This window comes from Pristis pectinata, chromosome 12 (assembly GCF_009764475.1).
Source record: "Pristis pectinata isolate sPriPec2 chromosome 12, sPriPec2.1.pri, whole genome shotgun sequence".
Lineage (NCBI taxonomy): Eukaryota > Metazoa > Chordata > Chondrichthyes > Rhinopristiformes > Pristidae > Pristis > Pristis pectinata.
Genome location: NC_067416.1, coordinates 31,335,594 through 31,353,157, shown reverse-complemented (window position 1 = coordinate 31,353,157; position 17,564 = coordinate 31,335,594). Strand labels below are relative to the sequence as shown.

General features: G+C 39.4%; 1 protein-coding gene across 5 annotated transcripts in view; it reads right to left on the bottom strand.

Annotated features, from left to right (window-relative positions):
• plce1 (phospholipase C, epsilon 1) overlaps positions 1 to 11,888 on the bottom strand; it is a 269,332-nt gene extending 257,444 nt beyond the window's left edge. For all 5 annotated transcript variants that reach the window (XM_052027250.1, XM_052027251.1, XM_052027253.1 and 2 more), the window contains exon 1: positions 10,760 to 11,888. In XM_052027250.1, the coding sequence (XP_051883210.1) occupies positions 10,760 to 11,815 (1,056 nt within the window). In that variant the 5' untranslated portion in view covers positions 11,816 to 11,888. The remainder of the gene's footprint in view (positions 1 to 10,759) is intronic.
• Positions 11,889 to 17,564: the final 5,676 nt, after the last annotated feature.

Genomic DNA, 17,564 nt, shown 5'->3' with positions numbered 1-17,564 from the left:
ATTTGAAGGGTGGGCTGAGCTCTCTACCAAAGAGGGGAGGGCAATGGCACATGCAATACCAATTTGAGCCCATAATTGCCAGATTAAAGCTCACAGTGCAACGAAGGCAACGTGCACAGTATGTGAAATTACTCAATCACAAATTGGAGGTGACACACCCAAGGCAATCTTACCCACCATTTCAAGGGAAACCAAATACTGCAGACACAAGAGACTGCAGATGCTGGAATCTGGAGCAACGCAGTCTGCTGGAGGAACTCAGTGGGTCAAGCAGCATCTGTGGGAGGAAAGAAATTGTTGACGTTTTGGGTCGAAACCCTGAATCAGGACTGAGATCGGAGAGGCGAGCTGGCCAGTATAAAAGAGAGGGGGAGTGGTGAGAAAGGATTCAGAGGCAATTGGTCGACTGAGGAGGGGTACAAGATGACAGGCAGGTAGTGCCAGGTAGGGGAGGCGAGCAGGGGTTGAGTTGGAAGATAGTGGCAGGTGAGTTATGGATGCAGGCAGACAAAGAGAGAGAGAGAGGAACACAACATGCTACCAGTGCTAGATTCTGATCAGTAAAGGAGGCGAGAATGGGAACCATTAGGAGAGAGATGAACTGCACTTGGAACCAGATTGGGGTGGGGATGGGGGTGGGAATCTGTATGTGAAGTGGGTGGGTGGGTGGAACCAGGAGGCAGAGGGGGACCAAGACAGGTGAAGAGAGGCCAGGGGTGGGGGGAGGGAGGTGGCGAAGAGAACCAAAAAAAAATGGGAACACTGGGGGAAGATCAGAAGGAGAGGGAGAGATGCAACCAAATACTTGCAGCTTAGATGCCAACTTAATTTCTACTATATTCCTTGAGAATCTGGTGCTGGAATTTACAGAGGTGCACCAGCAGCTTTGTCTTCACTTGAAAGCTTTTGCCAGATGAGTGCATTAGTAGGCATTCTCCCTGGAATAAAGCACGATAGAAAATAAGCAGCAGGTTCTCAGAGCCGGACACAGGTGAAGAGTGGGAAGGGGAGACAGTGCAGAGAAGTACTCTGAAGCAATTTTGAGCAAGCACTCTTTCTCTATGAACCTCAACAAATGACAATGCATGAGCATCCATGCTTCAGAAAGGACATCTATGCACAGAGCTCCTTTGGTGGAAGAGCAGAATGTCCATGATACACGTAACAGCAGATTACAAACTTGGAGGAGGATGTCAAAAATGCTTTCAATCCTTCTCCCTCAGAGCAGGAAACAAATTAAGGAATAAGCTTACAAAGCAGCTTTTCCAGTGGTGTATTGATTTCAAGTGTCCCACTGCGGGCAGCATAGGTCCTCTTGTTGACGTAACAAGGAATTCCACCTCAATGTTCAACTGGCTTCACGTCTCTGTACTTCACGTCACTGCCAGGCATCCTGGCTGCTGTCACAATGCCTTCCTTCTGCAGCAGTCCACCACCACTCTACCACCTGTATTTGAGCTCTATAGCAAATGAAATGGTGGTTGCTGGACAACAAGGACTTACTGCTATCCACGTCCCACACGTGGACCAATTTGCACGTAACAAGTTATGGACAGAAATTGCAGGAGGTTGCGCAGCATCAGGAAAACATTTCAGGTCAATGATCTTCACAAAATGACAAATGCCATATTATCACCTATATTCTGGTACAATAGGCAGCTTTGAATAACAAATCTGCTATTTGGATCACTCAGATGGTAAACACTCTTCCTTCCAAGAGGGAAGGACAAGATGATTCAATTGATTAAGTTGTTGACTAAGGTTTTAGTAGAGTACAAGTAAGGACCAAGTCCTGATTGATAGGGCTTTAGGTGGGTGAGCAATTGATATAGCACATTGTTTATTATGGAATGCAAGTAATGAAGCTGGTGTTGGTATTTGAAGATGCCATCACTTATCTTTATGCATGAAGTCAAAGATCTTGCAGCACTCTCATCTTTCAACAATGGCAGCCACAGCTAAGTCCTCTCACATACTTTGTCAATTAACTAGAGGGCCTCCTGATTCTTTGGGATACAAGACCTCTTCTCTTCTCCTCTCCACCTCTTCCAAAATTTGTGAAACCCTCCTTCTGTACTGTGCTAAGTGTCTTCTGGAAAGATCCAATCACTTCTGCAATGGCTTCCACTGCAGCCAAAACCAAATCATTCTGGAGCTCAGGGAGTTTAGTCACAAAACTCTAAGAGACACTACTTTGTGCTTTAACTTAATTGAAGTGTGCACTAAAGTACTGCAACAGAATGCATTTTCAACTCATTTTAAACACTGGATTTTATTATTACTCTGGGAAAGTGAGATGAATTTTAAGAAAATCCTGTCCTTTAATCTTCCAAAATAATTTTGTCAATTTGTTTCTTTTTATGTGGACTTGCATTTACTGAATAGTTCCTATTCAGAACACGTCAAACAATAGAGCAAACAGAGTAGGTATGCACCAAGACCTGGACATCATTCAGGAATGAACTGGTAAGCAACAAATAATTTGTACTACATAAGTGCCAGGTAATGATCATTTACAACAAGAGAAAGTCTAATCAAACATCTTTACATTCAGCAGCATTTCCATCATCAGATATTCCACAATCAACATCCTCAAGGTCACGGTTGACCAGAACATTAACCATACCAGGCCATAAATACTATGGCTAAAAGAGCTCAGAGCCAGGTTATCCTGTGGTGACTGACTCATTTCCTGACTTCAAAACATTTGATTTCCTTCAAGGCATGTCAGAATTCTGATGGAATGACATTCAATTGTCTAGATGAGTACAGCATCAACAACACTCAAAAAGCTCTACCCTCATACGAGGCAAAGTGAACATTTGATTAGCTCTCAATTCAACATCCTCAAGGCTCTCTTGTTCTCTATCAGCATACTGCTAATGCATTCTGGATGCATGGCTATGGCTTGCCAAAGGTTCTCAGACAGCTCCTTCCAAACCCACAACCTTTACCACCTGGGAAGGCAAGCACATGGGTACAATGTCATCTTCAATTTGCACACATTCTTGATTTGAAAACGATGTCTTCACCGTCAGTGGGGCAAAATCTTAACCTCCAACTGAGCAGCATTGAGGAATTACATTCATCATAGAGTGCAGTAACTCAGAAGGCTGCTTCGCATTACCAACTTCTCAGGGCAATTAGGGCTACAAATGCTGAGCTTGGCAGCAGCATCCATCTCAAATGGAATATATAAAAACATCTACAGCATGACCCAATTGATCATCATTGCACACACATCCATTCTACGAAGAAAGGACCAGTCACCAAAACATACGTAACTGGTCTTTGTTTGATACCCCCACTCATACAGAAAACTGCCAGAGATAGTTAATGGTTTATGTTGCTTTTACTGTGATTTTAATTGAGATGAAGTCAAGTTTCAGGTCACATGAAAGAATGACAAAAGCCTATTTGCAAAACATACAATAAGCAGTCTATTTGTTAATAAATGGCAGGAGCTGCATGGATTTCCAATTTTTATTTTTAATAATAACTTACATTAATAAAAATTGAATGCCCTTTTGTTTCAGAAAGTCACTATACAGCAATTGCAAACAGCTTTGCCCAAAAGGCTCAATAACTAGTTGAAATTCACAAAGAGTTTGTGCTACCTTTCAAACATGATTAGAGCATTCTTTTGGGAGAAAAATAATGCTTGCAAAGCAGAAAAAGTGCAGCCCATGGTGAATTATAGGCAAGTTACAACAGTAAATTAGCTTGAATGCTACATTTCATTTCAATAAAGGAGGCCTTTAACATTATGTAGGTATCAGGACCAAGACTCAAATCAAAGCAAATCAGAAATACTATGAAAACGTTAAAAGGAATAATTGCATTTAAGTAATTTTCAACATTTCAGGATATCCCAAAGTGTTTTTACGGTATTTGAAACACTTTTGAAGTATAGTCAAGCAAGGGTTCAACAAACAAATTTGATAACAACCAAATTACTTGCTTGTTAGGGAATAAATATTAGAAAGGGCGCTGGGAAATACTCCACTTTTCTACTGATATACCCAGGGAATGCATTATGTTCACCTGAGAGAGCAGACATTCTGACAGTTCAGCACTCCCTGGACCCACAATACACAAGTCTGCTTACTGTATTTCTTTTCAACATAAATGTGAGATGAATCTGAAAATGTAACATTTTAAAACCAAAATATGTGAGCTTTACGGTATTTGGAAGGCCTAAAAAGAACCACACGAGGAAAATACTGAAACAATTTTAGTCAACAAGTTATGACCCAGAATACACTGCCTGAAAGTATGGTAAAAACAAACAGATTAAAGAGCAACCTCCCAAAAGAGAATAGGTGGCGTATTTCAAAGGAAAAAAATATAGGCAGTGGAATGAATAAGGAATAAAAATATTTGCTGTAGTTCCACCAAAACTGGGCTGATTCTACACTACATGATTCAATGCACTACTGGAGGCTGCAGTATGCAATTCAAAAGAATTTAACTAGAGCATGATCACAATATGGAGAAATCCAAAATTATGAGAGTGTGTAGATCAGTCAACAGCCAGTAGGTTTCAGTTGACTTGTCTGCTATTACATTCTCTTCTCACTGGCCCTTTTGTTGTTCATTTCCTAATTTTCTTTAGCACAAAGAAGTTGTCTGGCATTTTTAAACAAGATGACCTTTACAAAGGAATCAATTCTATCTTGGAACAAGAATTGAAGCTGAAAGAGCTGAAGCAAGCATGCTTTTAAGTTCAAGGACTCACCTTCAGCTCATGACATCAACTTTTGTCCAAAGCCAATGGGGATGATATAGAGGGCAGCTAGTGGCAGTGGGAGAGCTATTAATTTTTCTTTTAGTTTATCTAGATGAGAATGACATTGGCTGCCTTTTCTCACTGATGGGTCTGGGAATGTATGGCTCAGTGAAAATGACACATGCCTTGAATGATATCAACAGAACATAATCATTCATATCGGAAGTTCCCTTAGCCTGAAGTTAACATTATGAAATCAAAAATAATTAAAAAGGATACATCTTCCCTTTTTCCTTTTCCATAACCTCACAATCCCCAATGAAATCAATGGAGTCATAGATCCTGTATCAGATCTAACATGATGCAGAACCCAAGGTCTGATTCCCCTGTGTAAGTGCAGGAAACCTCAGTGAGATGGAGCTTCACCCCTGCACTCACTGGAATATATTCATATATGGCTATCTCTTCTGTTCAGTAATGCTGAATTTTCTGTATTTGACTACCTCAGAACTGCCAGCATCTATCAGCAAAATCTAGACCATAATTTTTTTTTAATGTAAAATGATAATCTAACTTGAAGGGATCTCGGCAAGGGATCTCACGCTCATGACAGCAGGATCACATGACTGCATGCTTCAAGAGTGCAGCTGAGATTCAAAAGGGTTGGATGGAGACATCAAAAAGAGGCAAGAGAAGGAAAAAGATCATATAATGTGTGCTATATATGAAATATGTGTGCTATATACAAGAACGACATGTACCATGTGGTGTCACATTTATTCATTGTTGTGGTGTTCATTGTTGTGTCAGTGATTGTTAGTTGAGTGTTTGCATTCAGGAGAGAATATTTGTTGAGAAATTCTAGCCTTGTTAGTAGCTTTACTGACAGCAAAAAGAAGAGTCCATGGATGCTACATTGGGAACAAAGATGGAAGCAGCGTGGCAGCAATCAAGTGCAAAGTAATGGAAGATAGGATTCTCAAGGTAGAGAGTGATGATCTTGTCAGGCAGTGTGTGTAATGGATATGGTGATCTTTAAAAGTACAGTATGTCTCAACTATTTACCCTGTACATAGAATAAATTGCATTGTTCTCAAGTGCAAATTATGTCATTGAGGTCCCAGAGGAGAACACAGAACAGAATATGGTCACTCATTAGAACATCGAACAGTACAGCACAGCACAAAAACAGGCCCTTCAGCTCAATGTTGTGCTGAACTAATTAAGATAATGATGCATAATTAAGTTAATTCCTCCTGCCTGCCCATGATCCATATCCCTCCATTCTCTGCATATTCATATGCCTATTTAAGAGCCTCTTAAACACCTCCATCATATCTGCCTCCACCACCACCACCCCTGGCAGCATATTCCAGGCACCCACCACTCCCTGTGCAAAAATAAACTTGCCCTGCACATCTCCTTCAAACTTTCCCCCTCACCTTGAAAGTATGCCCTCTAGTACAGAGGCATTTCAACCCTGGGAAAAAGATACTCTCTGTCTAAGTCAATCTATGCCTCTTAAATTTTATACACTTCTATCAGGTCTCCTCTCAGCCTGCGCGCTCCAGGGGAGTGGCTTGATCACTCCATCACTGGCTTGTGACACATAAGAATTGTCCTACGAGACACCACTGGGAAAATGTAGCATTGTTTTGCAATGTACTCAAAGTCATAGTTTACTGTCATATGCACAAGTACATGTAGGTACAGGTGCAATGAAAAACTTGCTTGCAGCAGCATCACAGGTACATAGCATCATAAAGGCAGCATTCACAAGAAAAACAAATTTAAAAGAACACAATTAGAACCAAAAAAAAGCCCATTTTAGTGTACGGTGATCAAAGTGGTCATAGTGTTGCTAAACCGCAGTGATTAGGGTTCTGCCAGTTGGTTCAAGAACTGAATGGTTGAAGGGAAGTAGCTGTTCTTGAACCTGGTGGTGTGGGACTTCATATTTCTGTACCTTCTGCTTGATGGTGGCTGCAAGAAGATGGCATGGCCTGGATGGTGAGAATCTTTGATGATGGATGTTACCTTGAGGCCACGCCTCCTGTAGATACTACCAATGGTGGGAAGGGATGTGCCCAAGATGTATTGGGCTGAGTCCACTACTCCCTGCAGCTTCTTATGTTCCTGGACATTCAGATTGCCGTACCAGACTATGATGCAACAAGTCAGAATACTTTCAGCAGTACATCTGTAGAAGTTTGTTAGAGTGTTCAGTGATGAGCCAAACCTCCTAAGAAAGTAAAGACACAGGTGTTCTTTCGTCATGATTGCATCTATGTGCTGGGCCCAGGACAGGTCATCCGATATGTTAACACCCAGGAATTTAAAGCTGCTGACTCTCTCCACTGCTGATTCCCCAGTGTAGACTGGCACATGTTCACCCTCCTTCCCCTTACTGAAGTCAACGAATCGGCTCTTTAGTTTTAAAGACATTGAGCAAGAGGTTGTCAGTGCGGCACCACTCATCTAGGTGTCCTGTCTCGCTCTGGTAAGCTGACTTATCACCTGTGATTGGTCCACCAATAGTGGTGTCATCAGTGAATTTATATGGCACTGGAGCTGTGCTTAGCCAGAAGCACTGCAACTTCTGGGTGAATTGTTGTGCACCATCCGGTACAAGGATACAGTCAAGAACTCCAAGTGATGCGGATATTAATTGGGAAGGACTGACTGGAGGGACCACATAGTGGCTCGGTGAAGTTCTATAACATTGGCACAGTATCAATAAGTGTGCATAAGCCCTGGATGCTGTGCAATAATCTTTTTACTGACTTGTTCAATTGTATCATTGAAAAAGACCCACATTCACAGTTGTCCAGAGGCCAAGCCCATTTAACAATAGCCAAAACTAATTCTCCATGCCATCAAGGCAAGTTAGCAAAGAGTGGGGTGTTGGTGAAAGTCCAACATACTTAATGGGCAATTCTATTGGTGGTAATGTATAGAGCTTAGCACATAGAACAGTACAGCACAGGAACAGGCCTTTTAACCCACGATGTTTGGGCAGAACATGCCAAATTACACTAAACCTCTTCTGCCTGTACATGATCCATACACCTCCATTCCCTGCATATTCATGTGCCTAAAAGCTTCTTAAATACTATCATCATATCTGCTTCCACCACTGTCCCTGGCAGTCTGTTCCAGGCACCTACAACTCTGCAAAAACAAAAACTTTCCCCCTCTCACTACACATCCTCTAGTATTTGACATTTCTACCCTGGGACAAAGATTCTGACTGTTTACCCTATCTATGCCTCTCAATTTTAATAAATCAGGTCTCCTCTTGGCCTCTACCACTCCTGAGAAATGACTTGATCGCTCCATTACTGGCTTGTGACATGTATGAGCAGTGGGAGGAACAGGGTTCTAATTCAGGTCACAGTTTAGGTTGCTACAGTTTATCATATTCTTCCAGTTCAATGAAATCCAAGATATTGTAACATATCCACATCACCCAGAGTCCAACAGGGAGGTTGAATGATTCATCTGCATAGTGATCAGAGACAGCGAAGTGGAATTTACTGGAAAAGGGTCCCAAGTGAACCATATGTCATTGGCTGGCATTATTCCTGCTAAGTATATGGAACCACCCCTTACTCCATCATGGGATATTCCCCAGCTGAGATGCTAATGAGTCACTGGTTGCAGCAAAGTTTGGCACATCCCAAGACAGAGTACAGGTGAAGGGAAAGAAAAGGAGCCAAAATGGGTGGCAGAAGTTACAAGGTCAGGAGATTTGGTTTCAGGTGGGGTCATGAGTGCTCTGACTCCCAGGCTGGAGAGTGATCATAGAAATAGTGGGAGTCAGGAACAACATGGTGAAGATGGGCAACTATGTTGAAAAGCACCTCAACAGAATGGTGACTGAGGAACTGTGCAGAAAAGATTGGAATTACAATGCAACCAAATGTTGGATGAGACACCAGTCAGGAGACACTGGAGATCCAAAATCAGGATGAGACACAGCCTACAAGAGGAGGTCATTCAAGGATGTTCAGAGCAAACACTTCAGGGAGTAACAAAAACACCTTTCGCTTAAGGAGATCTGAGAGTTTAAAGAAATCTGTACACAGATTAAATTTGACTGAGTATTTACATAAGAATATGATGTACAATGTTAATAGCCAATTGATCATATAATAAGTAGATTGGTATTGTTAAAATGGCTTTGTAACTTTTTTTAAAAAAGAGGAAAGTGGTATATATTGAGCATGCATGCACTTTTAAGGAATATGAAAACCATGCGGATGATTTTTAAGCACATTGTTGCACTGATATTTGTTTAGCTCTCCTTGTTACCTTCTTTACAAATAGTAATGTAGAACCTGCAGCCCTTACAGACATATAGTTTGTACTTCTATTGTATCTTCCATAAAAGCAGCTATCACACAGCTGTCATGTTTATTCATATTCAATCATTTCTTAAACTTCTGAAAGTCACATGACAACATGTTTATACTGTTAACCATTACAAAATACATTTTGCTCTCATCTTTATCAAAAACAGATCTTGAGAATGAAGCAGAGAAGCAACAAACTTGAACAGAGAAAAAAAACAAAACTTGATTTTCTCACTACAAAGAGAAGAGTTCTAAGGCTGTTGTCATCACTGTTGCCTGTTTGGATCACAGGGATGCACCCTGCGGAGCAACTGGAAGTTATTTGTTAAAGATATTTGCTCCTTCAGGCAAAAATAATTCCCTTTTAACAGATGTCCTACAGTGATCTAGAACTAACACTAATAAATTTTGCTTTATTTACGTGCAATTGAGCTTGAACTTTCCCTGCTCGGATTGTATAACAATGGTAGTGAATAGAGCATTTAACCTTTATACCTACTGATAATATCAAAGTGCTCCAAATGTGATGAAGCACTAAATTACATGTGAAGTATGTGTTTCCATTGCCAAGCAAGTTTACACTTATACACTTTACATTGTGACTGAGGTCATAGATTATCCAAGTAGCATTAACAAGTTTTATATTGTGTCTACATGGATCAATATGAACTCCCTCACCTCTGTATTAGTAGGTCAGGTGATCCAAGTACCAGACTAGCACATGAACGTATAATCCAGATTAGTCATTTGGATGATTTTGGTCAGGGAGGATTTGGTTCTGAGAAAAAGAAGGGATGGAAGCTGGAGGTGGCAGCCTCAAATAGGGCAATATTTCTCACTTTGCTCTAATTCTGTATAATTTCTTTAATTTGGTACAATGGAAGAAAGCAATTAAAGCAACCAAATAAAGAACATTTCTGTTGAAAGGGAAAATAATACGAAATTATAGTCTCCATCTGTGATGTACAATTCTCAGTTAAATTTTGTTAAATAATTACCTTCATCTTCTAAACCACCACCAGTAATCAACTCAGCTATGTTGAAGTTCAGCTACCACAAATCAAAATCTCCTCTTACCTACTACTTACAGTTCATTAGATTTGAATAAAAAGGAATAAAATCACCAGGAAAGTCACAAAACATGATTTTATTACATGTGAAGCTGATTGAACATTCCTAAAAATCATTGCACATAACAAACAATTGCTGCTGGTTTAGTATTCCTGCAGAGTCACTCCCGAGTCTTTCACATACATTCTACACCAATTCTCCTGCTTCACCTCAATATTTACACAGGTGTTTTATGGCAAGTGTAGATATATGGAAAACAAAAGTTAACTCTGTTGCAGTTAGCACTTGTTCATCAAATGCAATTCAAGCCCACATCAACATTTCTATTCTGACTAGTCTGCCTGGTGAATGCTTCACTACAGATTCCAACATTGGAATTTCTGAAGACCAAGCCAACATTAATATCTCAATTCCAACTACATAGACAAGAAACATCTTACATCAGCCAACATGTCAGGGTTATCAACAGTTAACATCCCAAAACTTTGCAGTTATTTCTTAATGTTGTTTGTCAACCCACCAACTGAATCCATGGCTTCTCATCTCAAATAAAAAATACCCAAAAATACAGTAAATTAAAGTAGCACCATCTGTGGCATCTTACCTTGTACCTGCTGGGTCTGGTCCAGTTATCCATCAGAAGCATAGCTTGGCATATCAGGAGTTTCTCACTGGGAACCTTAGGAACTTTGACATCATGACTAATGTTTCTCTTTTGGCTGACAGCCTTCCTGGCTTTTGCACCTATGTGTCCTGATGGTAACCTCCTTGTCCGTGCTTTGGATCCTGTATAAACAGATTTCTTCACTTCTCGGTTATTCTTATTGTATCTTCTAAACAGCAAAGTGGACCGCTCTTTTTTGTTTCGGTTAAATTCATCTTCCATCCCTTCATCACAGGCATCATCTGAATCTTCAAAATAGCTATTGGGAGGTTTTAGAGGAAATCGATCGATCAAATGGCCTGCAACAGTCAAGGGTTTCATCTTCAGCTTTCTTTGGTCTGTGCCTAATCCTGCTTGTGTAACATTCAAGCTTGGACAACTGTAATTATTGTTGTGGACACCTTCTCCAATGTAGTCTTTTGGAAATAACATATTTGATGCACAAGTAAAGGTTGAGGATTGATAGTCATCTTCAACATGGAAAATGGAAGTCTCCTGTGAACACTGTCCAGGATAAAAGACATGTTTCTGCTTATTCTCACAGCTGGCATGGTGCTTTATCTTCAAGCCACCATTTGAACAACTGTCTTCCATTGCTGTTTGGCTGCACAATAATGGCATATCTACGGAAGACTTTTCTTCTGTTGAGTCATTCTCACCTCTTTTGATCCCTTCACCCAAGAATGAGGGGCGAATCTTGGGGTTCCAGTGTACACCTTCATCTGTTTGCAATTGACATGGCTTGAGTTTCTCTGAAAACAAGCTGGAATCACAATTTTTCTGTCTAGATAAGCATCCATTTCCATTGTGGCACCCCATGTTTGAGCTTGCAGTTCCCATTGCACTACCCTTAAGTTCCATTCCACTCGCAGCATTATATTTTGCTGTCAGTTGTGCCACAGTCATTGCCGGCCGTGTGCTGTGTGCTATCCCCTGCAACTCTGTAGGAGCCTCAGAAGGACTCTGAAGGACTGACATAGGATCTGCAGCCAGCATTCCCTCATTGACAACATGCCTTATTTTAACATCACAGCCTGAATTACCCAACCTATTTTCATCTTCAGCTGACTGGGCCGATATCATCTTTCCTGATCCCATGGTTGCAAACACAGGAGAAACTATTTCTTCAGAGGTCATCTTGAAAAAACGACTCTCAGTATTCATCTGATTCTTTTCTTTGACTGTCATAGCATGGCCTTTGCAGTGGCGGTTCTCAAGATATCCCTGCTGAAGCCCGGTAATAATAGAAAGGCTGAACTTAGAGTCTACCCCTTTTGTGGGAGTCTAAGTAAAAGCCAGAGAAACTACCAGTTGATAAAGTCCATGATCATTCAAACTGTGAAGAGCTGGACTCTCAAGTATTGTATGACATAACAGAGTTCTGCTCAGTATATTAGAGATCATTTACTGTGCAAAATCAGCCGTTTTGCAGCTCTAAAAATTCATATTGCTTCCTTCAAGATGGATATTATAAACCATTTAGTGAAAATGATTCTGTTGCTTGGTAGTTAGTGATTTTTCCTTTTGCAATCTTCAAATTATCACTGTAAAAACAAGAAAAAAGATAAATAAGTTATAGACGTTATAAGGTATACATCTTCAAAAACGGAATGCCAGTGCATAGTACAGTACAAGGTGAGGCTTGTTGAGTACAATCAGCAGCAATCAGGGTGCAACCTGTGCTGGTTTTCCCCAAAATTAATTTTTTGTTCCTGTGTCTGCTCAAACTTATTCTTGCATGAACCAGTGCACAGGCAGCATTTAGATTGTATTTTTTTTAATTTTGCTTCTGGAAATATTCCTTCATTTTTTAAAAAAAGAGAGGAAATTTGGTGTTATTTAATTTTAAAGATTGGAAAGTAGTTTAGTAACCAAAATAAGCATTTTTAATCCAAGTCCTCCACCTACAGCATGGTTTTAAATAACTGAAAATATTTTGAAATATACAGAACCAGGTACACTAATACACAATAGCCATTTTAAGTATTTTTATTAATATTTAAAAACCTTTAAAAAGGCCTTTATTGGTATCCTAGGGCATGGGTCCAGGTTTGCTGGAATATTTATTATGTACTGTGCAATGTCTTAAAAAAAATCTAAATTAAAAAAGTGTACTGGAGTATTAATTGGAATAGCATTCAATAAGTCTAGAAAACCTGCCAATTTGACACCAAGGTCCCGAGCATGCCAAATTATTGGAATTTTATTGTACATGTCCAAATCCCTTTCAAAAGGAAAAGGGATGGAATCGCCTCCTTTCCAGATAAAGCATTCCAGTAGGCCAAAAAAGTGAGCCGAAAGAGTGAGCAAATAAAGATTCTTCTACTCTCCTCTAGAATGTTGACTGATAATTTTGAATCTCAAGTTTCCGGCCTACTAGTCAGTGGGAATATTTTTTTTCCCCCCTATTCAAAACCTCTCATTACCTTTCATATTTCTATTAAGACACCTTTCTATCTTCTCTGTTCCAAGTTCTGGCTTCACCTCATAACTGAGGCACCCCCACCCTAGTAATAATCCTGATAAGGATCCTTAGTGCTCTTTTCCCAAACTTTCGCTTGCTTTGCACCTTCTTGTTCAGAATAAAAACTAAGAAATACAGCAGTGCATGAGAGAGACCATATTATCTTATTACTGCCTCAAACACAACTTTACGGTAACATTTTTAAAATTATTTTGGGCTATTTGAATGGTTGACAACATCCAAAGGGTGACCAGACCAAAACATAAGAATATACTAGTCTAAAAATTCAGCCACAATACATTTCATAGAATCACCACCTCCAATTCTTTCAAAGTCTTACCAAGCCATTCAAAGTCATAGTAACCGATTGGTCCAAATAACTTCCACCCACCCAAGCTCAGTCTCTGACTGGTCCAGATGACGCATATGAAATACAAATCAAACAGTCCACAAGACCATCTGATCCAATCTTGACCTCTGCCTACTTTCTAGCCCATTCTGAAATACACCAAAAAATCTGCAACTCTCATACATGACTCTCTCCATAGATTTTTTTTAGACAAAACTCCATAAATTCATACCAGGAGAAATTTTTTCTTCATCTCAATTGTACTCTGAAAGTATGTTCCCACATGAATGAAAAAAAAACATCCTCACAGGACCTACCCTGTGCAATTCAATAAGAGCGGCCCTCTAGCTTCTAAACTCTAGTGTTTAGATCCAACCCACATAACCTTTTCTCAAAAGGTAACATCCATGAATCAACCTACCATACGTCCCTCTTTAAATATGGCCAAAACTGTTCTTAGTACTTCAGAATTAGTCTCACCAACACTCTATACAACCGTAAAGGGGCTTCCCTGTTTGTTTTTGAAAAGCACACCATCAGCTTTGAAATAAGGGCTAACATTCCATTAGTCTTCCTAATTTCTTGCTGTACCTGCATGATCATTTTCTGTTTCATGGGCTAGGACACCCAAATCTTTCCATCCTGCAGAATTCTGTAGTTTCTCTCTATTCAAATAACATTCTGCTTTTCGATTCCTTCTAGCAAACTGCATGACCTCATGTTATATTCCACCTGCCAAATTTTCACCCATTCGCTTAACCTACATATCCCTTTGCAGATTCTACATATTCCTAACTGGCTTATCTACCCATCTTTGCATCATCAGCAAATACAACTACAATACATTCAATCCCTTCGTCTTAAATGGAGTATAAGTGGCTGAAGCTTCAGTACTGATCCTTCTGGCACCCTACTAGTTATTACTTCAAGATGAAAATTATATATTTACCCTGACTGTTACTTAACCAATCTCTCATGCCTGCTAATATTATACCCCAATCCCCCAAGAACTTTTACCTGCATGACATCTAAATGAATGCCTTTTAGAAAACCAAAACAACCGTACATACTAGCTCCCATTTGTCCATTCTGCATATTACATTCTCAAAGAACTAATAAAGTTAACGAACAGAATTTTTTTTTCACAAAACCATACCAACTCTTTTCAATTGTATTACAACTTTAAATATCCTGGTCCTAGCATCAATAGTGATTTCTAGCATTTTCCCCAATAACAAATGTCAGGCAAACTTACTTGTGGTTACTTGTTATTTGTTTCTCTCTCCTTTTATGAATATAGACTAAATGTAGAAAACTTCTGATTACAGGCTCTGATCAGCCCAGACATTTCTATGTTGCTGTTCAGCACAGCCCCCAATCTATCCAGACATCTCCCACACCTGATCACAGACCCCAATTGGTCCATACCTATTCCTCCTCCCCATTGGTCCCAAATAGACCATGGCCACAGGCCCTCCTTCCTCTAATCCCAAAAGTCCTCAATACCTGTTCCCATGATCCATTAGCAAAATTTCACTGATGTTCAAGAGAGATGCAAAGGACAGGGTTCCTTAATAAGGCTAGAACCTGTCCCAGAACCAGTCATTTGGTAGGGCTGAGAGACATACCACTGCATTAAAGGCTCTACATAAATACAACTTGTTGCCATTGGCTCTCGTGCACTAACTTGCAATGTTATTCAAATGAGGACCAAATGTAAGTGAAATAGAATTCTAAGACACAAGTGAAGCACAAATTGCAAAGAACAGAAGGAACATGGCTTGGGGACAAATTCATAATAATAGTAAGCTTATCACATTATACATCTTTACAAGGTGAACACAGCTATTAAAACAACTAATGAAAATGTATAGCCACAGTAGTAAAATACACAAAGTTACAATAGTAGTGTAAAATGTGCCTTACAAAACAACCCTAGAACATTGCAAGTGGCTTAGAAAGGCAGAGCTTGAATTGGAATGATTGTTTGTAAATAAATATCCCAGATTTAACTTCCATTGTGATTATTTGTGTATTGCAAAAGTTGAATGTTTGTATGTATAATAACACAGAAAAATTATTCAAGTTCACAGCAGTAGACAGATTGGAACACTAAACTCCTATGAGCATCAGTAGGTGATGCACGGATAAGAATGGAGATCATGTTCCCTAATATGTTCAGTTTGTCATAATTTGATTGGGTATTACTTTCATTGTACAACTGACCAATATTTCCCTCAGATCCATGCTAGACTAAAAATATGGGGAACCACATATTTTTAGGAATCAAAAGGTAAATCCTATCTAAATTTCACTGGCATACTGATCACTTTGCATCTAATAGTTGAGTAACATACTTCAAAATAGATATCCCTTGTTAAATATGCAAATTACATCTGCACAAGTGAACAACACTTTATTTCCAGCAGCACCAATGTTTTGTTTTGAGGTTGTTAGGGTGGGACCAATTAGTCCAATTTCCTTTCAAAACATTTCATTGTTTACGAATTATGTAGCGTTTTTATTTCAGTGGATGCTGGGTCAGGATACCAAAGTCAACTTAACCTGCAAAGTAAAAACGATTCTTCACAGGGACACCCCTGTCAAAAAGCAAAACTTGTTTTGTGCAATACCATGAAATATGAAACCATTAGTTTAAACCAAAAACCAGTGATCAAGTGGCTCTCCACTATTTAGATGTAGCACAGCAAGCTGCATAATTCACTCAATTCAAGCATATTTACATCTGCTAAATAGTTGAATTGTGCTTTCAATCTAAAACTGTAAATGAGCTTTAATATCGATTGTAGTACATAAACTACAATGCAACACATTATATGAATGATATGTATCAGTACAGCCAGTAGGTTAGTCTGATTCTTCTAAAGTCCTTACCAAGTTCTTGGGCTAAGGTTGTGAGAAACTGAGTTGCACTGATTAAGCAGTATCAGCAAATGAGGATTATAAAGAACTGTGTTGCCTAGACAAATTCAATCTCCACCCTATCACAGGCATTCCCTTGTTCTCTCCATCTCTTCCCTGCAACATAACATGCAAATTTCAGTTCTGATAATGTTCATCATCTGAAACATTAACTGTTTCTCCCTCCACAGATGCAGCATACCCTGATGAGTTTCTCCAGCAACTACACAGGACAAAACAAAAATTAGGTTCTTTACTTTACTGAGATTGTCACAATTTACTCAAAAGGCCATTTCTGAACAATAAAACAAAGAAAAAAAAATTGCCTTTAACCAAAGTGCATGACACAGATTAACACCTTGTGTACTCTTTCCTTGCTCATCCTGCCTCAAAGTAGATTAGCTCCATCTGACACTTTCCATTTTGTGCTTTAATGCCAAAACTCAAACCTATGGTAGATGGTTCGGACCCAGACAGATTACTCTCATAACAAGTACTTTCAAAGTACTGAGCTTTGAAATTACTTGTTTTGACAGCGTGTCATTAGTTGAGTGCCACATTGACTGCAAATCCTAATACATTTGAGGCATAGGCTTGAAGTCAGGAAAGGGTGAAAAACATGAAGCTTCTGAACCTCCTAAAATCAAATATGGCTTTGCAATACAATTGCAACCTAATACAATAATCAAAAAAAATCATCAGCATCACTTGATCTATCAATGATATCATAACATTTAAGGAATCTTCCCTCTGTGCACAAAAGGAAAACCATATGCTGCTATTAGGGTGTTTGGTTGATTTCAGAAATGAAGTCGTCAGGCCCCTCAAAAACCAAAAAGATTGTGCTGATGAGCATAAAAATGGAGAACAAAACCAATTTCTTTTCATCCTTTATTCTGATCTTTTAAAAAAAAAATCAGGCTGATAAGAACAATATTTGAACTAAAGAATTAATTCTGATCAAGTTGTGGGCATGCTTTGTTGGCACTGGAAGCGTAGCAAACTTGCGG